General features: G+C 57.0%; 7 protein-coding genes across 7 annotated transcripts; 4 read left to right on the forward strand and 3 right to left on the reverse strand.

The window, feature by feature from the left end:
- The first annotated feature begins 38 nt into the window (after positions 1-38).
- Positions 39-1,921, forward strand: VDAG_05358 (uncharacterized protein). Its single transcript, XM_009652253.1, has 7 exons — positions 39-482; positions 535-554; positions 612-645; positions 701-774; positions 828-1,204; positions 1,253-1,348; positions 1,403-1,921. The coding sequence occupies exons 1-7, from the start codon at positions 278-280 to the stop codon at positions 1,767-1,769; spliced, it is 1,173 nt and encodes a 390-aa protein (XP_009650548.1). The 5' UTR covers positions 39-277; the 3' UTR covers positions 1,770-1,921.
- Positions 1,922-3,554: 1,633 nt separating this feature from the next.
- On the reverse strand, positions 3,555-5,765 carry VDAG_05359 (glutamyl-tRNA(Gln) amidotransferase subunit A; the record flags this gene model as incomplete). Its single annotated transcript, XM_009652254.1, has 2 exons — positions 3,555-5,187; positions 5,236-5,765. 2 exons carry the CDS (start codon positions 5,763-5,765, stop codon positions 3,555-3,557), a joined length of 2,163 nt encoding a protein of 720 aa, XP_009650549.1.
- Positions 5,766-7,272: 1,507 nt separating this feature from the next.
- VDAG_05360 (allantoin permease) lies at positions 7,273-9,237 on the forward strand (the record flags this gene model as incomplete). The annotated part of the gene is made up of 4 exons (XM_009652255.1): positions 7,273-7,391; positions 7,639-8,027; positions 8,107-8,917; positions 8,973-9,237. The coding sequence occupies 4 exons, from the start codon at positions 7,273-7,275 to the stop codon at positions 9,235-9,237; spliced, it is 1,584 nt and encodes a 527-aa protein (XP_009650550.1).
- Positions 9,238-10,697: 1,460 nt separating this feature from the next.
- On the forward strand, positions 10,698-11,769 carry VDAG_05361 (uncharacterized protein; the record flags this gene model as incomplete). Its single annotated transcript, XM_009652256.1, has 3 exons — positions 10,698-10,840; positions 10,917-11,298; positions 11,389-11,769. The coding sequence occupies 3 exons, from the start codon at positions 10,698-10,700 to the stop codon at positions 11,506-11,508; spliced, it is 645 nt and encodes a 214-aa protein (XP_009650551.1). The 3' UTR covers positions 11,509-11,769.
- On the reverse strand, positions 11,653-14,469 carry VDAG_05362 (uncharacterized protein; the record flags this gene model as incomplete). Its single annotated transcript, XM_009652257.1, has 3 exons — positions 11,653-13,254; positions 13,326-13,882; positions 14,250-14,469. The coding sequence occupies 3 exons, from the start codon at positions 14,467-14,469 to the stop codon at positions 11,653-11,655; spliced, it is 2,379 nt and encodes a 792-aa protein (XP_009650552.1).
- Positions 14,470-18,981: 4,512 nt separating this feature from the next.
- VDAG_05363 (uncharacterized protein) lies at positions 18,982-21,747 on the forward strand (the record flags this gene model as incomplete). The annotated part of the gene is made up of 1 exon (XM_009652258.1): positions 18,982-21,747. One exon carries the CDS (start codon positions 18,982-18,984, stop codon positions 21,745-21,747), a length of 2,766 nt encoding a protein of 921 aa, XP_009650553.1.
- Positions 21,748-22,560: 813 nt separating this feature from the next.
- Positions 22,561-23,786, reverse strand: VDAG_05364 (uncharacterized protein; the record flags this gene model as incomplete). Its single annotated transcript, XM_009652259.1, has 2 exons — positions 22,561-23,311; positions 23,374-23,786. 2 exons carry the CDS (start codon positions 23,784-23,786, stop codon positions 22,561-22,563), a joined length of 1,164 nt encoding a protein of 387 aa, XP_009650554.1.
- Positions 23,787-23,867: the final 81 nt, after the last annotated feature.

The following is a 23,867-nucleotide window of genomic DNA, read 5'->3' on the forward strand; positions in this document are numbered from 1 at the left end:
AAACCCTGCCTCAGCCCCCCTTGTCTTCTTGACGCTACTCATCTTCCTTCCAGCCAGCGCCCGTCATCAACCTTCTGGTCCTCCCCGCAGATTACTACTCCGAGCAGACTTGCCGTGGTGCCTTGTTCATGCGACGTCTCAGCTGAGTCCTGACTCTTGCAGATCCTGCAGAATGTCTTGTTATACAACGTGAGAGCTCCCAAATCCGATGCCGTCTCTCCCACGACCCTGATCGACCCCATCCACTACCACGCTCCGCTAGTGGACGACGTCTACCATGGCCGACTTTCCGGTCACCAACGGTGTGCAGACCTTGGTGCCACCACCAGAGGGCTACGTCGTGGACTTTGAGAACCCTCAGCAGCAAAAGGTGCTGGAGCACTACTTGATCTTTGGGATCCTGGGGCCACTGGCGTTCATAGCCCTGCTACAACGCTACTACACCAAGATATTCCTGTCCAAAGGACTGCAGGTCGACGATGGTACGCATATTTGATAACATGCCCTACGAACTGAGAGCTAACAGGGACGCAGCTTTTATGTGCTTAGCATGGGTAAGGGCCATTCCGGCAACGCGAGACCTTCGTGATCAGTGATTGACCCCTACTCAGATATCTTCTGTCGTGACGCAGGCTCTCCTCATTGGTATGTTGACTTCTGAACCTGCGTCGGAGACTCATCTACTGACCAGTGAATACAGAGGCCATTAGGATTAAGACTCTCTGCTCTCATGCTTGGGAGATTCCGTTGGAGGACTTCAAGACATACGCTCTCGTGAGTCAACCGCCAGGCCAGGAGGGGAGCTCTGCTGATCTCAGAGATTACAGATCGCCTATGTCGCTGCGGCCGTCTTCATGCTGTGCAACGGCTTCACCAAACTGTCGCTGCTTACCTTCTATCTACACCTCACGCCCCAGGGCCGGTTCCGAATCGCGACGTGGTTCATGATTGTGATTGTTGGCTTGTACACAGTCATCATCACAGGCATGCTCCTCTTCCACTGCGACCCGGTGCGCAAAGCCTTTGACATCACCGTGATCGGTGGCTCCTGTATCGATGTGGGCATTCTGTACATTGCTACTGCTGTGTCCAACATTGTGACCGACGTCATTCTATTCGTCATGCCGATTCCCATGGTTTTGAAGTTGCACATGGGGCGTGGTCAGAAGATCGGTGCTCTGATTGTATTCGGCATCGGCTCAGTGTAAGGAAAGCTTCTTGTGGAAAACGTGACGTGACTGACCTGGAACAGAACCGTAACAACGTCATGTATCCGCCTAGTCTATCTTCTCCCAGTGTTGAAGACAACGGATCTCACATGGGAAGCCGCCCCAGCAAACATTTGGTCGTAAGTCTCTTCATTATGTGCTGCTCGAAGCCGACCTGACCATGTGAATTTCAGCTTCTTGGAGGCCAACTTGTTTATTATTTGTGGTTCCATGCCAACCCTGCGAAAGTTCTTCCGACACTTCGCTCCGAGGTTGATGGGCGGCGACTCGACATCCGACCCCTCGTACGCTCGAAAGTACGCTGGGCAGCCAAGATCTGCAGACGGCCTCAGCCGGTCCCGGAAGCAACGAAACCAGTACGAGGCGTTTGACGATAACGAGATGCAGACGTTCTCGTCATCTAACAGGGACAAGGACAACAATATTCTCGGGGATACTCATGTGACGGTCGATGCTGGGAGCCAGAGCGGCGTGGAACCCGACAACCACAGCGAGAAGGCGATTCTACAGACAAAGTCTTTTACGGTACAGTACGATTAATGGAAGCGTCTGCCTTGGGTCTTTACGTGTTGAACTGTGGCGTTCGGAACCTATGTCTGGAGGGATTGAATGTTGGATGAACCGTTGGACGCTGGCGCCTTGAGGTTTGAACGGCAGTAGAAGACCGAGATAGAAATTTCCACATCTTCATGAAACCTAGTCCAAGGAATTGACGCGACAGTCGAATGGGGCCGCATCTCTTGTCAGTTCGGCAAAGGGTGCATCGTTGCGCAGTATCACCACATGGTAAGGTAGCACCAGAACCGCCAAGCGCCTAGAAACACGTGCATGGCACAATAACAACAGCTTGGGACGCAGACAACAGCCAGCTGGCTCAGAAAACCCAACCATATGGGTTCTCTCCGAGGCCACGTTTTCTCGGCGTTCCAACTGTTCACATTGTTGGTCCCGACACAGTGGAAGCCGCTGCAGATTTCCAAGCTGCAGGTGTTCGCTGCTGCGCCGCAGTCCCCCCTGAAAACTTTCACATGCGGCATCGTGTGCCCAGACACAGCGACCACCTGGCCGGTGTAGGACAGTTCTTCACCTCCGGAATGGGAAGGTCGCTTGGCAGCATCAGCAGCTCGTCATATCGCCAGCCGTAACCTCAACTGATGAGGAGACCCAGCATCTTGAACAAAGAATCATCACATGTCTTCCGGACACAAGCGTAGTGACCGGATCATAGGGTATGCTTGGCGGGGAAGTATCTGCTCTTCGAATCGCAAGTCAAGGCTACCAAGGTTCGGAAATGAGCTGATGGGGTTGAGACAAACACCTTGACTGGGTAGAGATCGACAGGCTGGACGGACGGGCGCCGGACCCTAGTGCGCGGCAATCGCAGCCTCAGCCGTCCTATTCGTCTGCCGTTGAGGGGCAACTTGGTCCTGATCCCCAGGGATCAAGGATGGCCTGGATAGCCCGCTTGGTTTGCCCTCTGCACCCCGGCCCTTGTAGTCTGCTGTGCTTCGCCCCGCTGCTTCCTACGTGTCCTGCAGCTTCCTCCGGCCCTGGAGGAGCGAGGCCGCCCTTATGCAGGGCCATGAACAAGCGGGCAGCCTAATTTGTTCCCATGCGCTGAAAGATGCGACCAAGAAAGCCCCCGGAAAGGTTGGGCACAAACGTTCCTCGTCATGCCGACGGCGACTGGCGCGGTTGTTTTGCCGTTTCGGGGGATCACTCCTCCGACGGACCGGACAATGCCGATATGGGGCATGCTTCGCCCCTGAAAGCATGTTGACAGTAGTTGGAACGAAGGCTGTGGACATGGCCGGGACTCGAGTGCGGCTTTCTTCACATGAAAGAGACATCTATCAGCATCCTGATTTGAAAGCTATTCGTCAATTACAGAGCTTGACGGCATTCTTTTGCTTGCTGCTGCTCATATTGTAGTTATTATTCGGGTTTGAGCCAATATTTGCTCTTCCCCTTCTGCATTCGTCAACTGAGGCCCGAACGACACGACATTCACGTTGAGCAGATTGGCTTTGCCCATGATAGGATCCATCGTGGGATACCTGACGCGACTGGTGTTAATATACGACAGAGCCTCGCATCGCGCAGTTGATCTCTGTGCTTCAAGTCGAACAGCAACTTCACCTCGTGACGGTTCGCACGGCATAGAAATTGTTTTCTTTCCTGGGTTTATGCCGCCTACTACGTTGTAGCTGTCGGTATATTAGGCCGCGTGCTGGAACTCACGATACACTTGGTCGCATCGTCTCTTCTCATCTGATTCCACCATCTCGCGTAGTTCTGCTTCCATTTCTTAACATCTCACGACCCTTATTTGGCTTTCATTACTTCTTCAAGAACCCTCGCAACATCCAGTGCCTTTGCATCAAACCCGCTGCCTGCTAGTATCGTCACCCCAAACGGCAGCTCTGTCCCCTTTACATCAAGATATGTCCCAGCTGGCACGCTCAACCCGCACAAGTCAACGATATTCGCAAAATGCGTGAACGTTCCCAACCTGGCATTCAATCGAATAGGATCTGCAGCAATCTCCTCAAACGTCGGGTGGCACACCGTGGTCGGCACAACGAGCACATCCACACCGCCGCAAAGCGTGTCAAATGCCATGTGCGCCCTGCGTGAGAGCTCAGCCTGTGTAGCCTGGTCGCGGAACACATCGTACGCGTCTGGTGCCGAATCGAGCGCTTGAGAAAAAAGCTCCTCGATGACGGGGTGCAAGCTCCCACCTTTGATGCTCGACTGCAGGAATTCCCTGCCGATGCATGTGATGCGTTCGTGCAGCAGCGCCCCCTCATAAAGCAGCTCACCCGCCCGCTCGAAAGCCTCCCAGTCCGTGTTCCGCAAACGCCCTCCCGCAGATTGCAGCTTCTTCACGGCCTCGGCGAACAGGCGGCGATATTCGGGCGTGCAGGCCTCGAGAGCCGCGGAGGGGGGCACGGCAAAATCAAAGCCACCGTCTTTGGGACCTCGAAAGTCTGTCTTCCACGTAGGCAGCGTGTGAGGCAGCTTTGAGTATGGATCCGCCTTGTCGTGCTTAGCGATGACGCGCCATACAGCGCGCGCGTCAGCGACTGAGGTTGCCACTATGGCGATGCTGTCGAGCGTCTTGCAAGCCGGGACGAGGCCACGGGCGGAGATGGTGCCCTTGGTCGGCTTGAACCCTACCACTCCGTTGAAGGCGGCCGGGACGCGACCGCTGCCTGCCGTATCGGTCGCTACCGTAAAGGGCACGAGGCGAGCTGCCACTGCAACGCATCCGCCCGAGGAGGATCCACCTGCGATGAGGTCCTTGCTGAAGGTACTGTGCGGAACGCCGTACGGCGAGCGACAGCCTGAGAGACCGGTTGCAAGCTGATCGAGGTTCGTCTTGCCAACGTATATGCCTCCAGCATCGAGGATGTGCTGCACACAGATGGCGGTGGCCTTGGGAACGTAGGCGTACGACGGACATGCGGCCGTTGTCTCAACACCTGCAACGTCTATGCTGTCCTTGACGCCAAAGGGAACGCCGAAGAGAGGCGGCAAAGGTTTCTCCTTATACTTCTCCGCAAGCGCTTTTGCAGCGACCAGGACATCTGTCCTTTTTGCGAGGGACGTCCAGACGGCTGGATCATCCTTTTGATAAGCCTCGATGCGATCGAACGTGGCGTTGACCACGTCCGTGGGTGTTATTCGGCCATCTTTATAGAGTGCCTGAAAGTCGTCGATCGAAGGAAAGGGGCCTGATGTGACGAGTTGCGATACCGGAGCAGTAGAGACATCCGTGGTCGCTGCCACAAAGTCTGCGCTGTTACCAACAAAACCAAACAGGCCATCCTGCGCGCAGATGGTATCGAGGGACGTCGTCACCTGCTGAGCGTCAAAGCCTTGCGTGCAGTCTTCGAGGACACAGCATTGGTAGCCACGGTCGTTGCACTCGCGCAGCGTTGTCGTCACGCAGCACCTGGGAAGGGTCAGTACAAGCTCGCTACAGCATGTCAAGAATACATACTCGGTTGTCACGCCTGCGAACAAGAGATGGGTGATGCCTCGCGCCAGCAACACACGGTGGATGTCCGTCCCCCAGAAGCTGCCCTTGCCCGGCTTATCGATGACCACCTCTGTGGGCCAGGGCTGCAACTCGTCAATTATGTCGTGGCCATACTCTCCTCGCACTAACAGACGCCCCATGGGCCCCTGGTCGCCGATGCCCATGAAGTGATGGCCATTGGGATTGTTGATCTGACGCAGCTTCTTAGCAGCCGGCAAATCGGCGAGATCAGGCTGGTGACCCTCGCGCGTGTGGATCACATGCCCACGAGTAGATCTGAAAATCTCGAGAACTCTTTGGACGGCCGGCACGATAGACCGAGCTTTGGAGAAGATTTCGTCATTGCCACATTGAACGGAGCCGAAGCCGCCGGGGTCGACAAAGTCACGCTGGATGTCGATAATGACAAGCGCCGTGGTTGCCAGAGGAAAGTCGAACGGATAAGGCCTCGCGTTCGGTAATGATAGGCTAGGTCGTGACGTCGAAGACATTTTATCGTGTTGGTAGCGCTCGTGTTGGTAGCGCAAGCGGGATCATCAAACGTTCAGGAAGTAGATGGTTTCCCAAGAACGAGGAATGCGCAAAGAGGATTTGAGTGATCATATAAATTTAAGGCCGCGTGCTTCAGACTCATCAATATTGACAAAAACGCAGGCAACTGGACATCTCAAGGCCCTCGCGCCTTCATCGAGGGGCTGATTGTTGTGAGGGGCAAAGAGGCCCTGGCGGGGAGGGGTGCTTCGCGTCTTCGGCTTTAGGAAGCGCGCGACGCATCCAATCGCTAAGGAATTGATGAGCTTCAATGTCCGCCAAGGGTTGCGGAGTGGACGTCGTGGAGAGCAGCCGTGTGTGATAAGGCGGGAGACGCATTGAGCAGAAGCGATAAGCATTTAGGAACCGTAGTATTCTCAATGGTGCACGTGGCCTGAGTAGGCTTTCAATCTTTAGATCCTGGGCTGGTTGACTTTCCTGTTCTCCAATGTCTTGGTCGAGTTATGATCAGCTTTTGTGAGGCTACCATGCCTTGTTGCACGGCTACCCCTTCTGGTACGCGTCTCGATCAAGACCGGAGTCAACCTTGGTCGCATTGTTCATCGTTGTGCTCTATTGAGAGCTGCTTGAAGCTATCATGCTGAATGCCGAGCGCTCCTCACCATCCATGTCGCCCGTCGCTCTCACAGGCCGTGGCCGCCGGCCGCCGACCATTGATTCTCTACCGGCGCGGGCCAGCATGACCCTAGGTGGTGTTGGTCCCCCCCTGTATGCGAGCCTCTCCGCTGTTCGCGCCGATATGGTCGAATCACCCCAACGACTCTAGCCAATGAGCACCTCGTCACCATGATAAGGTCCCAGGCCTGGCGATCCAATCTTTGACATTGGCTTGTTGTGTCCCTTCATTATCAGTATTCGACTAGGGAGGTCATTGGTCTGGCCGCTGCAATCCCACTCTCCCCGCGCGGCAGAGCTGCTGAGTCTTCATAGCTGCTCGTGACCTCCGTTGTGGCCTACCGCGTGGTATGGTCCGCGCCGTTGGGTCATCCCAGATCTGGTGTTCTTGCGTCTGCAGCCACGAGGGGTGGAAGGGCGGTGGCCATCTGCCGACGGCTACGGGTAGATAAGCTCCGGTCCATTCATATGGTATTGTGAAGAGCTTCTCCAACAGTTATCTTATCAACATTTCCTGCGGGCGTTCAACACGAACTTTGTCCTCTTTAAGCACGACCCTTGAAGCCAAGTCGATGATCGCGTTCCAAGATCTCGGGTTTGGGGATAGAGGCGAAGTCGCGAGGTCTCCAGGAGTGCATTTCGTGATGTGTATAACATGACTCAATGTGACGATGCTTCTTTTAGTTGAGAATGCACATGTCAAGTCCCAACAGCTCCTGGAACAGGCCACCTATCTTAAGATCAAGTAAAAGCCGACAAGAGCTGCTCATCGTCTCTTGCTTATCGTTTTCGAACCTGCGGATATTACTATTCAAAAGCCTGTCGTCGGCCATGGCTAGTGCCCTCCGCCAGAGAGCCGCCGCTGTCAAGGCAGACTTGGCCGCCAAGCGCAAGCCTTCGGGCTGGGTTCTCCCCCGTGAGACGGCCTCGTTTGCCGAAGAGGGGACTTGGTAAGTGTTGCGTGACATGATTATGTGCTTGCAGTTCACCAGAACCTGACTTCTTAGGACAAACATTGACTGCGACGTTACACCCGTGGACCGCAGGACTTGGTCCGTCTGGACCCTGGGCCTCTACTGGGGCAGTGATGCCCTTAACATTCAGGGCTGGATGGCTCCGGCTGCCATCATGGTCGGAGGCCTGACTTGGTATGCCCCGTAGTCCTCAACGCTTGACCGGCGTACTGACAACCCCAAGGCGTGAGGCCATCCTGTCTATCATCATCGGCAGCCTTGTGTGCACCGTTCCCCTCGTGCTCAACGGCTTCATCGGCGCCCGACTCCATGTTCCATATCCTATCGCGGCGAGGGCGTCTTTTGGATGGTACTTTGCACGATTCGCCGTTGTCACACGAGCCGTCACAGCCCTGTTCTGGCACGCCATCCAGACTTACACAGGCTCAACTGCCATGACGCAGATGATACGCGCCATTTGGCCCTCATACCTAGATATTCCCAACCACATCCCAGAGTCGGTCGGCATCACCACTCAGCAGATGGTCAGCCATTTGATCTTCTGGATCGTGCAGTTTCCTATTCTGCTTATACCGCCTCACAAGCTCAAGTGGTTCTTCGTCACCAAAGTCGGTAAGTCAAGCCGTCCAGACACATGGTTCTTATCATCAGCAAAAGCCTTTATGCTGGCGCCTTTGCTGACCTTCCCTAGTTCTTGTCCTCAGCACTTCTACCGCAGCCGTCATCTACATGACCTCTCGAGCGGGGGGCACTGGTGATATCTGGGACCAACCCTACCAGGTCCATGGCTCGGCTCGCCGCTGGCTCATCCTCTCTAGCATATCCAGCATCACCGGTGGTTGGTACGTCAGCTACGTGCCCCTTCAAATATCCCTCGCTGACATCAGTAGGGCTACTATCGCAGTGAACATCAGCGACTTTACGCGCTACCTCAAGAAACCCGGAGGCGTGTACTATCAGATCGCCTTCCTGCCGCTCATCCAGCTCCTCGTCGGCATCTTTGGTATAATCTGCTGCTCAGCCTCCCGTGTGGTCTACGGCGAGTACATCTGGGACCCTCTTGACCTGGCCTCGCGGTGGGATGGCGCGGGTGGCCGTTGCTTCGCCTTTTTCTTCGGCCTCGGCTGGTGCATTGCCCAGATCGGCACAAACCTGTCGGCAAACGTCATCTCCTGCGCCAACGACCTCACGAGTCTCTGCCCCAAGTACATCAACATCCGCCGCGGCGTCGTCATCACGACCATCACAGCAGCCTGGATCATGCAGCCGTGGCAGATCATCCACTCGGCCGCGTCGCTGCTTTCCTTCATGAGCGGCCTCGGCATCTTCCTCGCGCCCATTGCCGCGCTGCTCGGTGCCGACTACTGGCTCGTCCACCGCCAGCGCCTCGATGTCCCGGGCCTGTATCGAGCTCACGGGCGCTACCGGTACAACAAGGTCGGGACAAACTGGAGGGCTGTCATTGCGTTCCTCGTCAGCGCCGTGCCGAACATTCCTGGACTGTGAGTTATGCCTTTGGACCGAAGAGTTCATGGACATGTGGCTGACAGAGAACAGAGCAGCGCAAGTTGAGCCATCGCTGAAGAAGAGCATCGGGGGCGCCGACAAGATTTATTACATGTTTTATTTCTGGGGATTCACGAGTGCTTTTGTCGTGTACGTTGCGCTGTCGCTCGTCTTTCCGGCGAGGGAGACTATGATTCCTGAAACGATCTATGATGATGGGGAAGTCCTCGAGGGGACGTACGGACCAAATGAGAGGTCTGGCGACACGGATAGTGCACATGAGAAGAGTCACGTTGACGTGGGGCGGAAGGCGTAGAGTTTGGTGTTTCGTTAATCTGGTTGGAACGGTGCTCCAGGTATTTCTTTGACTATATTTTTTATGGGTTGGAAACTCTCGCAAGGAGACTGTGCGGATTGTGCAGCCCAACCACGGGGAATCGATCACATTGTTTCTGAAGTGTATTGATTATTAGGAATTCCAGGTTGTCCAACTACTGGCAGTTGAGACCCAAAAGTTTCTTTTAAAGCGATCCCGCCTTTCATCACATCGTTGCAGCTGACGGTATGACCTAGAGTTAGATTTGAGCTTGGAAAGATAGTCTTTGCATCGTCTCCCAAGCGCCCATGGCGGCCGGTGCTGCTGGAAGCCTCCAGCTAACGACTTCACTTATTCAAACCTGAACGATTAAACAGAAGTCAAGGGGATTTGGGTGAATGTCGTCTCCAGAACTAATGGCAACCGTGCACTGATACCTATTTGGATTTGGAATACACCATGGTGAACGATCTGAAGGCTGACACAGACACTCGAGTCAGCAGAGGGCAGTCCTGGCCTCATAAGAGACGCATCTTTTGCGAAATAGTGACTGGGCATGCCAATAAACAGCCCAGTCTTGGCGAGTAGGAGGAATTCATCTCATCGCTTGTTCGCTGATGAACTAACACGATGCTTTGCTCAACCACCGCTTTCAGGGCGAAGTACTTGGAGCCGGCAAAACACAGATGCCAGAGGTCCTGGGGCTGCTGCTCACCGCGTCGGAACTCGTGTAGATGGCCAAGCACGGGGCTAGCCTTGCATGGCCACAGATGATCGAGCGACATGTAAGACAATAGGAACTCATGATAGGCAGCTGCTTTGACGCCAGCGCCGTTGTTGCTCGTCAGATTATGTGCCTCGACGGCAGCATTAGGTCGCTACACCACAGCTACAGCCCTGCTTCAGGCCCAGAGACCCTGCAGCACCGACTGCCAACGTAGAAAAGCTGGGTCTTTCCGGGGGTGACGGGCGGGGAATCAGGGGTCTTCGGGGCGAGTGTAGCGGTGAAAAGGAGGATCGAGGGCCCGCCGGCACTCTGTGCATGAGGGTCTAGATCGATTCACAGTGATCACCTCTGGGCCCGATGGCCAGAACCTGGTTCGGAAATGCGAGACCCGGAAAAGACGAGGCGAGGGGCACAACCGCGTTTCTGTCGTACTTCTCGGGTTCTCGGGGTTCAGCATCACGGGGGGTTTGAGTAGTCGTTGACCTACAGCATCGTCTTTGTGCCTTTTGTGCCACCTGATATTGTGACATTACTTTCCCTGTGGGCAGACAAGAACACGCAACGCGGCAGCTCGCCTCATTATACTCTCCCCCTGAGCTCCAACGATCCCAGCTGCTCAGTCTGATACTCGCTCACAAGCTCTCCGAATCTCAAGTCCCTGAAATCAAATACTTGGCATCCAGGACAACGTACAATAAAAGCCACGACCAGCTCTCTCACGTCGCCAGACACCATGTCCTCGACAAGCCGGCCAGCATCCCAGCCGGCGCCTCCACCGCCTCAGAACCTGGCCGCCTATTTACCAGAGCTCTTCGACGAGAGCATCACCGCCAAAGCCCTGCGCGTGGCCCAGCGGAACCTACAGGCAGCATCACCGTCAGCACCACCGTCCCCCATCGGCTTCCCCGGCGACGGGCGCCGTGCGCTGGCGGCGCACCGCCCAGGGCTACAGCGACACGAGCACCTGGTCGCGCGGCCAGGCGTGGGCCGTCCTCGGCTACGCGCAGACGTACGCCTGGACGCGCGACGCCGTCTTCCTGGCGGCGGCCTGCGGTCTCGCCGAGCACTTTCTCGCACGCCTCGACGGCGCGCCGCCGGCCGTGGGCGAGGCCGTGGGCGGCGGGCGCACGGCCGGGCGGTACGTGCCGCTGTCGGACTTTGACGCGCCGCTCGAGGACGACGGCGAGGGCCGGCCGTTGCGGGACACGTCGGCCGGGGTCATTGCCGCCAACGGGCTGCTCGTGCTGGCGCAGGCGCTGGCGGCGGGTTTTCGAGGCGGCGGTGCGCATCGTGCGCGAGACGCTGGACTTGTCGCTTGCGGCGGAGAAGGCGAGGTTTTCGGCGCGCGGCGACGGTCCGGGTTCTGGTGATAGCCTTGTCGTCGAAGACGTCACGCCGGGCGTACCTTTGACGTCATCTTGAAGAACGGCACGGCGAACAACAACGAGCATGCGCTGCGGAGGCTCAAGAACCATGGCCTTGTATATGGCGACTATTATCTTGTCGAGTTTGGCAATCGTCTGATGAAGATGGGCTTCGTATGAGGCAATCACTCGAAGACCGTCAAATACAACGAAGAGGGACAGACTGCCGAGGGCCAAGAGCACGAGACAGTTCTACACAGAGGCTCTGTCTCCCCGGCTCAGGACGGCCTGTGATATTTACAACGCCACACGTCTCTCCCAACATCACCAGCCTCCGCCCTCATACTCGGTTCCAAACATGCCGTCGTCATAGCTGATGACGCGGTCCATGTCGACATATTGCTGATTCCCAAAGGCCTGGTCGATGCCCCCCATCTCTGCGCCCCTGTGATACGGCGCCGGCCGGACCATGCCCCCGAGGCTGGACCCTGCCATCGCCGACGTGGGCATGCCGCCAGGTCCGGCCGCCATCCCCAACGCCATGCCCGGCTGCCCTGGGAAGGGCCCTGGTCCGGTAGGAGAAGGAACAGCGGCAGCGGCAGGAGGCGGCGGCGGTGGCGGCCGGAATCCCGAGGTGCCCTGTGCAGCATGAGAAGTCGGCACTGCAAGCTGTCGCATTGGGTTTGCGCCATTTGTCTGGTCGCGGCCAGAGTGTCCCTCGACGTCCCTCGACGCCCTGACGACGCTGTGGTCAATCTCATTCGTGTAGCCGAGGCCGCTGATGCGAAAGTGCTCGTCGCTGACGCAGCGGTGGTACGACTCGGTCAGCTTCTGCGCATACTTGGCGGCGAGGCACACGCGGCCGTTGTCGAGGCCGTGAGGCCCGACCCAGCGACGAGCCATCTCCTCGAGGCTCTGGACGAGACACCAAAAGTCGGGCGCCAGGTCTTCGCGGGTCGTGTAGCGCCACTTGGACAGCAGCACCTTGGCGGCGACGTAGAGGCAAAACGCGAACGCGCTTGAGACGGGCACCGTGGGCGGCGCGTTCTTCAGGTAGTTCTGCGTAATGGTGGCAATCTCCATGGCGGCCGCCTTGCATGTGTCCTCGCTGAGAATGCTCGGCAGCCGATTGCGAAACGACCACTCGGGCGGCGGGAAGGCCATGACCTGGTGCAACAGAATCATCGAGGCGTTGTGCGTGACATGGGCCAGAGTCAGGTTCGGATCCATGCGCGAGGACTGCCGCGCCATGTTGGCCTTCCACTTCTGCGGCAGAAACATTTTCCAATGCACCAGCCGCAGGTCCATCTCTTTGAACCGTGTCAGCCAGCTCGTGAGGTCGCGGTGATCCTGCATGTTGACCTTTTGCTGCAGGAAGTACGAGTTGACGCGGCTCAGAGACTCGGTCGCCTCGATGCTGTAGGCAAAGGCGCCGACCGCCGACATGTCGACGGCTGCCGCTGGCCCCCCGGCCGGTGACGCGCCCGTCTCGGACGGCGTCTGGATCTCTTCGTCCTTGACGTGCGACGACGACGGCGCTACGTAGTGCGACGGGAAGAAGGCGATGGGGTTACCGATTCGCCCGGCTCCCTTGTCCCAGATGCCGAAATACGGCGTCTGCACGGGGTCCTCCTTGCGCCAGGTGAAGCCGTCGCACGGCAGCCGGCGGTTGACGTCGTCGGAGGTCAGGCTCGTGTTCCAGCCCATAGTCACAGAGCAGAACCGATCCAGGTTGAAGACGTTCCAGAACACGCGCCGCCTCTCCTCCGTCTCGGTCCAGTCCTGCGCTGGCGCCAGAGACGCAAATGGCTGGGTCAGCGACAGCCTTTCCGTGTCTTCATGCTCGATGGTCAGCTGTAGGTATTCCACGGTCCGCGTCAGCGATCCGATGAGCGACCAGGCCTGCGACCCTTCTCCATTTCCAATCTGCGTCACCTCGTCAGCAAAGGCATCAATGCATCAGGGCCGGTACATGGATCATGGCAACCCGCACATACATCGTTGAACGCGACCATGGTCAGTGCCTGCAAGTTCTCCACCGACAAGTCTCTCATGGCCTGTGCAATGATCCAGTCCCTGACCTGTTCTTGTTTCTCGCGAGACACAGTCAGTGCGACGGCCGAGTCGACGTCCTCGATATACCGCGATGCTACAAGGATCATGGAGTGCAGGATGACGTGGAGTCGGGGGTGGTCGTCGGGATCAGCGAGGCGGCGACGAAACCGACCCTCGTGGATCATGGGAATCCAAGGGTGCACGTGGGCAAAGTATGCGCGGAGGACGCCGTCCAAGACATCGCCGTCAGGCAGCGAGGGCACGTTGAGACGAATGGGCACTCGAATGTCCTCGCTGCTATCGCCGCGTCGCCTCTTCACCCGCGGCTGCAGCGGTCGGCGTTCATCGTGACGTGGCGGCTGCGGTGGAGTGACGTCGGGCCTCTCATTGTTGAACCGTTGCAGCTCTCTGGCGAAGAAGGAGAGGATATCATAGGGGTTCCTGTCGCCGTCTGGACGTGACGCATCGCCCGATGGCGGCGCCGCGAGAGAGGCTGGTGCTGGATCACGCTCAGGTGGTCGTGATGCCTGCTGACTGACGGTGCGTTCGAGGGCATCTAAGGGCGCGGATTGAATGTGAATAATGAGCCCAGACAATCAATGGCAATGAAAAAAAAACTGCGCAGTACTGATGAAATGACCATGTTGTCTTACCGAGTCGTCTGTGCAAGTTCTCGATGGCGCCGGCTTTCATGCCGGGCTTGGCCCTCTTGGTCTCATAGACGCACTCACTTCCTGTGCACACGTACAAGGTGATTAGTGCTGAATCATGGCGCATGGCATTACGGAGGGAAGGGGGGAAGGGGGGCCCATCAATCGGCAGATGAGACGAGCTGAGATGAAATGACGATCATCCGAGCGACTCACCCGTCTTGCGACATTGCTGACACGTTGGAACCTCGCGAGAGCATCGAAGCTTGCGTTTGCGGCAGCAGTTGCAGGCGAGAGCAGCCTCGGATGACGCGCCGTCGTCCATGGTATTCTCGCTCTGCTGTTGGTCTGGAGAATCAGTGCGCGTGCCCGTTCCCCTGCCCAGACTCATGGCCGATGCCGTGACGCCGGACCCGGGGCCGATGCCGTTGTCCATGTCGCTACCGGAGGTTCCGCGCCTCGATTGTGCGCGATGCTTCCTCCGGTGAAGATTCCCCGACGACGTTGATGAGTGGGTGAGCGTGGCGTGTAGAGTCGGGGGGTTGGGTTGGCGGTCGCAGGATTCTTTGACCGGAATCCGAGTTACATTTGCCCCGAGGACCGAAAGGCTAGCTTGGCTTAGCTTTTTCCGTCTGCTGTCTGCCCACTCGAGACTATCTCGCTTGTTTCTATGGTAGCAATCAAGCTTGCCGGATGGTACCTACAGCCAGCCAGTCGTTGAACCAGCACAGGTCAGTCGGCCATGTCAGGTCTCGCCAGTGTGTTATGTCAAGAGCGGCACGAACCCCGCACACACATTCGTCTTGGAGGTTCGGGAGGGGATGGACTACAGGCGCCCGCTGTGTTGCATCACATCACGAGGACGCCAATGGTGGTTGGTGGCCGCGTAGGCGGCGACTTGAAGGCTCGTTCTCTCGCCGTCAGTGTTTGGCTCACCGGACGCCCGACATGCCGAAATCAATCGGAACACGATCAACCCAGCGCCCTGGACGAGATGTGATCGACCGTGTGTTGATTCAAATTGTCTCCTGAGGCCGAAGGATAAGGACCTGCCACTGAACCGTTCCCCATGTCTCTTGACCACAGAGCTGCTGGTCAGTACTTTTTTGAGTAAGACATGGAACATGACCACTTGCCCATTAGCTTTGAGCGCTCGCTGTTCGTCATCCTTTCGATCGTGTACAGGGGGGGGATTACCTGACGACAACCTACCTCCCTGGAGATACTCGCGTAATAAACGCAACGTACATGGTAGCTGACAAAGGCTCGCTTGCGATCGCAGTATGATCTCCCATCACTTCTTACTCCTCTGCCCGCTCTTGCGTGACCGTGCTCGTGATGCGCCCAGTTCTTGGCCAAGCGTGGAGCTTGCCCTGGAACTTTTGACCTGGACGGACGTGCTGCTCCCCGTGTGGCTTCCTCCTCCAACCTGACCTGACAGCACTGATGAGCGATGAGCAATGACCAACGGTTGGCGAGCGGCGCGACGTTGAATCGCCGTCCATTCGCCGTTCTGCTGCTCAGTCGCATGGAACATGATGATCTCTACCATGTTAACGCAAACAGAGGCACTGGAGGCAAGGGACCGCATTGCGGAGGGGACTTCTCCATATCCTCTGGCGACGCTATTGAATTGGGTGGTTCGTGAGGGGATCGATCCCTGCCGCTTGCTGATACCCATCATCTCAAACCCCCTTCCAAGCACGCCTGAGGCTTCACCAAGGGGGTCTTCAGGGCAATGATAAGAGGAGTCTGTGCCAGCGGGGGAGCACCTGTCAAGGAGGACAGAGGACAGGGGGAGCGATGAGAGATGGGGTTCAGGGGGGGAGACGGGCTAGTCATGATGCATGGACTAGCTGGCAAGGGTTTTGCAGCCCCAGAACGCCCGCCGATGCACATGCAAATCACATTTCTCCAGGCAGGTAGGTGATGGCTCTCGTGCTGCTGCTGTTTTACGGCTGGGGCTGGAGCTGACAGGCTGTCCATCTCTCGGTGGCTTCCTGTTGTCCCTGTTTGGCCGGCCGCTGCAACCAAGGGCCGCGGACCGATTTGCAGCCACCTGCAAGGCATGCGTCCTTCATCTGGGCTGAAACCCCGTATTCAATCGATGAGGCCGCCGCCGCTGTTTGCCATTGATGAAGCACCTGCCGTTTGTTTACTCATTTGCCTGCCTGCCTGCTTGCTTGCATGCTGTACTCACAAACCCTGATCGATCGGGGCAGCAGCCGAAGCCCGAAAGGAGAAGGCCGTCAACGGGGCCGAAAACAGGCAAGAGCCACCATGATGCTTGGCTTGCGGATTGAAGCCCTCGTCGGGTGATTGGGGGCGGCCAGTTGCGGTCAGTTGCGCGAGTCAAACCTCAAAATAGGGGGGACGCCTCGTCCTGGTGATGCTGGTTCTTGGAGAAGGTCTGAGAGCGAGTGCGGCTGTCTGAGTGCCTGTTGGCAGGCAATTCTGCCATCCAGTCTTGTCCCCAGGTTGGATGTCCGTGAGCCTATTTCGCCTGTTCGTCGACAGCTGTCATGAGTCGGACACAAGAGACATAGAACCCATCTGTGAATCGCCCGGCAAACGCGACAACGACAGTGGCGGCGATAGCAGCTGGTTCCAGTATTTTCTTTTGCTTGTTCCGAATCACTGGGACCTCCATGTATCTCTCTCCCCCCACCCCGAGTCCCAAGCTCTACGTGGTAAGCCTCCCCCCGAGCCTAGAAGTCCAGGGAAGAAGCCAGTGTGCCTGGCCTCGGCTGGACTGGGACAACTCAGCCGGTGCCGAGTTCAAGTCGTAGGAGAAAGGCCCAAATTCGGTCTCCCTACGACTCGGCTTGCCACGATCATTTGTTTCTCCGCCCTTCCGTGGGCTCCGCCAGAAAGTTTATGTTGGGACGCTTCGGACAAGGCTTGCGCGAGAATCGCGACGGCGGCTGGCGTGAGGGATGCATCCTAGTCATTTATCCTTCGTCGACTGAGCTCTCAATGCCGCCCCTCCGAGGAGTCGCGGTACGGAAGCCGCACCCCGTTTCACACACCCATCGTGTCGTTGACGATGTCTGATGTCGCTAGAAGGAGGACCTGCTCCATTGGCTCGTCCCTGGACGGTTCCTGAGACACCAAGCGAGTGAAGACTGTGGATGCCCGACACAGACCCCGCCCAGGGGGCTAGGCGTCGTGTGATGGCCGAGCTTGGTGCCGTTCCCAGGGCTAGCTACGTCTGGGCCGATGTTTGCGCACCAAACTCCAGAAGCTATCGAATGCAGGCAGGACGCCCAAGCTCCCTAGAGCCCCTTCACTTCCCTTTTCTAAATGTTCTCGTGGTGAAATGGGAAAGGGGAGGATATTGCCTGGCAAGCATCGATAGATCATTAGAGGGATTCGCAAAAGGTCGACTGGCCTGAAATCCATCCACTTCGCACCCCTGCAGGCGGGTCCCGTCATTTCCATCTTTGGTGAGATGGGGGTTCCTGTGCTACAAGCACATCCCAGTGGCTGTCCAGCATCTCCGCCTGCGAGACCTCGCTGTCCGCTTTGCCTCTTAGTAGGGACTAGCTGGCTCGCCCTCATTCGACGCCTGCCAAGGCTGCTGGAACTGTGCACGAATGATTTCAGCAGGGGTCTTTGACTTCCTTGCCGATAGTCACCTGCACTTCTTGGTCCCTGTCTATGAAGACAGCAGAACGCCCATCCTCATTACTGAGGCAAGTGAAGGTTCTGCTCTTGAAGGTGCTGAACCAGACCAGCCGATCATTTGACCTGTCCGGTTGGGGAGAGGCGAAAAGCCGTCATCTTCAGTCTCACACGGCGTTCGCTCGGGCGCTCGTCCGCTCGGGCGCACAGCAAACCAACGCCGTCATGTCCATGGCGTCACGCCTAGCGAGACCCGGCACCGCCAGCTGAAGTGCCAGCGTCGTAACCGGCTGTTCGCCGCCTCTTACGATGGATGCTTTCCAGACGAAGGGTTCCTCGGCGGGTGGTGGGTCGGCATCGGTGTTGTCCCGCTTGTCCCATCCTGCTCAAGTTTCCACTTTCACAGACCTGTGCAGGGATCTGCAAAGGCATCGTCCTGCCACCCCTGCTAGTAGGTACATTGTTCCCACTTTCTTGCTGCAAGTCAGGCACTTCCCGGCCGGATCTGGTGGGTGATGGGGGCTTATGGAGAGAAACAGGCCAAGGGACACGAGGGAGCAGATTCCCCCCCCAAAAGCGCCCCAATATGTAAGGTTCAGGTTGACCGTCACTGCGAGACGTCAACATGCTGGCAGGACTGCACGACTTCTTCCCATATCATCGTGCTTGTGCCGTCTTGGAGATGAACCGCAGGCCACTTGCTTTCCAGTCCGACCCCCCTTTCTCGTTCCTCGCGCCACGTGGATTTGTTGAAGACCACAAACGCAGTGTTGGCCTTCTTGCCTCACAGAACTGGGTTGCTTTTCCCGGCCCGATCTGATGAGGCGGCACTGAGGTGGAGAGCTGAATCGCACCGTGGCTTGCCGGGTGCTTGTGTTACTCGTTAGCCCCAGTGCTATCCTGTGCGACGCCGCGCCTCTCCGGTTCTGCTCGCCGATCTGCAAGAGAAATGGCCTTGTGAGACATTTCGATTTCACCGACTCTTCACCCAAGTTACACCCACTTGCCTCCGTCCACGACGTCTGCCTGCGACAGCAACTACTTGCGACAAACAGCTGAACTCGCCATCGAATGGAGGTGGAGTGGTGTGTTCCACGAGATTGGGTAAATCAATAGCCTTCAGGCCCCGGACAGGTTCGACAAGGTAACCCCTCCCACCCCAGACGTACCTGCTATTTCTCTGTGATGAGCTTCCAATGCATCAGAGAATCAGTGTTAAGGAGCACCTTTCGCCTCGTCGGTATTCCTCGTCCCGTGCAGCATCGTTGACAGGAGAACGCAGGGCACTGGAGACAGCCAGAGGTACCCCAACCCGACCGACACAATGGGGAAGACGTCCAAGTTCACATTCCCCATACCGGGAAAGAAACAAAAGCCAGGCATTGGGCCCATCGTGTCGGGGCCCATGTCAAAAGCGCAAAAGATTCTGGGCACGGCTGAACTCAACATTGACGCACCGCATTGGGACGACATGTCGAATTCGGGAATCAGCATCTCCATATCCGAAAGCACGGCAACGACGAGCTACTACACTAATGATCGAGCGCTGCAGACAGTCGGCGAAGACGAGGAATATGTTGGCAAAGGTGGAAGTAATGCGCGATGGGAATTGGAGTCGGAAACTGTGCCGGCATATCTGCGATCGGGTCGCAACTCGAGATTGGCAGACGGTGATGGCACTATCCGAGACTTGATGTCGGAAACGTCAAGTCTGAGGAGGCGGCAGTCGAACTCAACGCTTCGATCATGGTATGACAAGGCTAAGATGCCTCTGTCCATCTCGCAACAAACGTCAGCCTCCGCCATGGCCAAAGGGCTGCCCTCGAAGGCGAGTGCATTGCTGGACGTAGATACACACGGCAACGTCAGCTCGACAGCATCAACGACATCAAGATCAAAAAGGCCAAGCAGACTGGACCTGTCGCACCTCATGCCTGGCCGACATCGTCGAGAAAGCCAGTACGGGGAGCCCTCTCCGCGTAGCACGCTCGGACACGATTACGTGACCAAGTCTCCATCAGCAACCTCACTTTCGCCTGCAACACCATCACCAGATCAGCAAAGACACACCAAGAGGCTCCTCAGGAAACCAACGAAGGAGCGTCTTGCTGAAATAGTCATTGCGCAACGGCCAACGACAGGGTCGAGCAGTCAAAAAAGCGTGCCCAATCACGGATTGAATTCGCCCAGGGACTTGTACGATCACTACGAGCAAGCTACCTTCCGTCAGTTCATGGAATCACCTGAAGGAGAAGAGGAAAAGATGGATATACCAGACTTTCCGCAGGCGCCTGTGGGGCCGACACCCCTTAAATCACCATCTCATCCACGAAACAACGCTGCGAATCCTATCATTCAAGAGCCGCTTACCGCAACCCCTGGCTTACAAGAGGCAGACAGCAGTGGTGAGGCGCAGTGTGCTCGAGCCTTCTCGTCTATACCACAGGCGTCAGTCGCTGACAACAACTACGCCTCGAGCTTTGCTAGTGTATCGAGCCGTCATACGAAGACGTCAAAAGCGTCAAAGCACACGAATCAGAGTCTTGCAGATTCCGACAGACAGGAGCGAAGTGTCTTATCGTTGTCTTCTGACTCGGAGGAGGATGACAGTCTTGTTGAAACTGCATCGAGATCAACGCAGTCCGTGTCGAGTTTTGGGCGGGCCTCAAGAGACACGCCAACAAGCCCCACCACCACTTCGAGAAAGTCGATCGCATCTCGTGGTGAGTCTGTAGCCAGTGGGTCAGAGAAGAAGACTGGCAAGCGTGCGAGCTTTGCTTTGACGCCAACGTACCTTACCATTCCCACTTCTTCACCAGCGGCAAAACCTGCGTCTGTCAATCTGAGGACCAGCTCACTGCACAGAGGCAACCTACAACAGCAACAGCAGCACTTGCAACGTTCTCCCTCCAGCCGAGCGTCTTCCCGAATCTCTACCTTGTCAGCTTCGACGACCAACTCGGATTGGCAAGCGCAGACTGGTTTCGAGGTGAAGGAAGCGAAAGCTGTCATGGTTCGGCCAGTAGCGTCGACATCCCAATCGTTGGCCAGCGAGCCTCGAAGTTTGCCTGAGGGGAAGTTGTCTGGGAGGAAACCCTCGATGCGCTCTGGAGAGCAACCGACGCCTCCACTCAGCCCTACATCACTCGACTTCTGCGTCGAGCCTGAGAGCTCCATTGACGCTAGCAGCAGCCAGAACCCCAGACTCATGGCAGTCACCCGCCAAGAACAGATGCTGCTGGCAGCTCTGCGCTCGAAACGTGCCATGATGCGAGAGACGCTGATGGCGGAATTTGAAGACGGAAGCCAACAAGCCCACGGGTATGGCCACAAGCATACTTCTTCACAGGCAACGATCAAAGGCTCAGCCTACCCAGAACCGACGCAGACGCTGCGGCATCAGGGTTCCGGCACGTCGACCGGCACGATAAAGTTGGACAGTCGGGGCTCCGACAGCAAGCGGGAATCCAGCAACTCCGGTAAGCAGAACGGATATCGCCAACGAAGCTCGGACGGCACCGCAACGAGATCGTCATCATCGCGCAGTGGTTCGGGTTCGGCGTCCAAGGCTAGCAGTCTGAAGAAGGCCAGATTCGCCAGAGACAGTTCGCGCTCCGCGAATGACGACGGGAGGCATGAACGAGTGCTGCTATATCTTGACAGGCCGAAGCGCAATGTGACCTCGATGGATCTGGCCGAACCGAGCCCTGACTTGAGCGACTTTATGGATTTTGACGGCATAAGCGACGAAGAGGATGAGAAGGCCGCCGAAGATTGCCTTTATTCCCACGAAAGCCAACATCGGGTGGAGGCCGGACGACTCTCAGCCAGTCACGCCAGCAGCCAGCGCCGTCGAGCGGGCGGGGCAAGTCGACCTTCCTCCAGCTCGGCCCCTAGCAAGTCGAAGAGTCCATTGTCACGATCGGAACGGGCCAGCATGGTGGGAGATGTCGAAGAGAACATGGAAGAGAGACGAATAATGTCTGCAGCAGCTCTTGATGTGCCCGAAATGGGGAGAAAGAAGGCTGCTCGGCTAAGTGCCGTCGGCCGAGCTGGACCGGAAGTGGGATGGTGGGGTGACGACGGTTGAGGAGTGGACTCGTGTGATGGAGCAACTTCTTTGATACCCCTGGTCAGGACCTTTATTTTCCTTTGTCAGAATTCGACATGGCCTCTTGTAGCCTGCTATCTCGAGCCGAACAAATGTGGCGGCAGACGGACGGCAGACGAACGGGAGGGGGTGATGGTGAAAGCGAAGGCGAGAGTCGTTTTTGCATCTTTTCGGAAGGATATGACGAACTTCATATGACGGCGTTCATGTACAACACAACAAATTTCCTAGAAGTCATCATCAGCAGTATTGTAATGGCGGAAGAGTTGGGCATACGCAGCTCAGAGGAAATGTCTGAGGGAATACCGAAGGGCAGGATGAGGGGAGAGGAGAAGACGACGTGGACCGAAGATTTTTAGGTACACCCTCCGTAATGGAAACAGGACATTATGGAGGAAGGAGACAGGATCCATTAGACGGCAGCAACATTCTTGCAACTTCCTTCCTCGTTAGGTATCGTGCAGGCTACTGATACGTTGCGTACCTCAGGTACATAAGGTACCTTATGTCATTGTGCACCTTGCGCGGACTGTCTAGCAAGCGCGCGGCCTTGAGCGAACCCTCATCAGTTTGGTCGAATAAATAAGCAAGACAGTGATGGGCTTCTCGAATGGCAGAGCAAATCTATGGGCGCGATGCCCGTATTGTATGAGTAAAGGGTACCGAGTAATGTACAACACATTGATACAATTCAAGACTGAGACTGCCGCCCAGCTTTCCCATTCTTTTCGGTCGCTCCAAACGCCTATCTGTGCGCTGACTGAAGACCACGATCACCACGCAACACTTCACTTAGCTCCTGTTGGCCGCCTTGTCGAAGCTGTCGAGAACCGTGTTCTTCAGGTTTCTTGGCGCATCAGCCTCGGCCTCCCCGTCATTCTCGTTGGCGATAATCTGCTTTGCCACTGTCCTCGCTTGGGTCTGGCTGACCTTGCCGTAGACGCTGAGGCCCGTGGCAATCATGCTACCAATGTCGCCCACGTTGCCCGGCACCACGACGGCCGTGCTCTCCTTGGCGAGCTTGCCAAAGGCATCCACGTACTTCTCCGCCACAGACAGGCTGACAGCACCTTGCGCAGCCTCCTCGCCTTCGGCGATGCTCTTCGCGACGGCTTCAATACCGGCCGCCGTGGCCTTGGCCTTCATGAGGATGGCCTCGGCCTCACCGGACGCGCGGTTGATCTGCTCGGCCTTCAGAGCCTCGGAGGCGAGGATCACGCTCTGCTTCTTACCCTCGGCAATGTTGATGGCCGACTGCCTCTGGCCCTCGGAGTCGAGAATTTCGGCACGCTTCGAGCGCTCGGCTGTCACCTGGCGGTGCATGGCCTCGACGACGCCATCGGGGGCGTGAATGTCGCGAATCTCGTAACGCAGGCAGGTCACGCCCCACGCCTGGGCAGCCTCGTTGATGGCGGCGGTGATGTTCGTGTTGAGGGCGGCACGCTCCTTGAGGACGTGGTCGAGGGACAGCTGGCCGATTTCGGAGCGCATTGTCGTCTGCGCCAGCTGGGAGATGGCGTACTCGGCGTCTTCGACACCGTAGCTGTACGTAGTGAGGTCAGCACGGGGTCACGAGGAGCTCGCTTGAAACTAGAATGACAGTACCTGGCCTTGTATGCGTCAAAGACGCGTGTGTAGAGCACACCGTCGAGGTCGAGTGTGACGTTGTCGGCCGTGATGGCGCTTTGGCTGGGGATCTCAATGGCGTTTTCCTTCAGCGACTTGACGTATGCGATGCGGTCGATGAAGGGGACCAGAACGGCGAGACCGGGATCCAGGATCCGGTTGAATTTTCCCATGCGCTCAACGATCCATGCTGTTTGTTGCGGTACGAACCGGATGATCGTGTTTGCAGGGAGCGACGGCTTCTGGAAGTAAGAAGGAACACCGCCAGCCGCAGCGCTGGCGCCGAAGGAAGAGGGGATGAGATTCCTCGAGGTCGTCTGGAAGCTCCTCGACTGGAGCAAAGCCCTTCGTAGGGGCGGGGTGAGGGCCGCCTTGGTCATTACCGAGGCCATCTTTGTTGCATTGGTGGTCGCAAAGCTGAGGTTGTCTGGCAATAGGCAGTCCGCGCAGCGCAAGCTGAGGTGTTGAACGTG

This window comes from Verticillium dahliae, genomic scaffold, assembly GCF_000150675.1.
Source record: "Verticillium dahliae VdLs.17 supercont1.10 genomic scaffold, whole genome shotgun sequence".
NCBI classification, from domain to species: Eukaryota; Fungi; Ascomycota; class Sordariomycetes; order Glomerellales; family Plectosphaerellaceae; genus Verticillium; species Verticillium dahliae.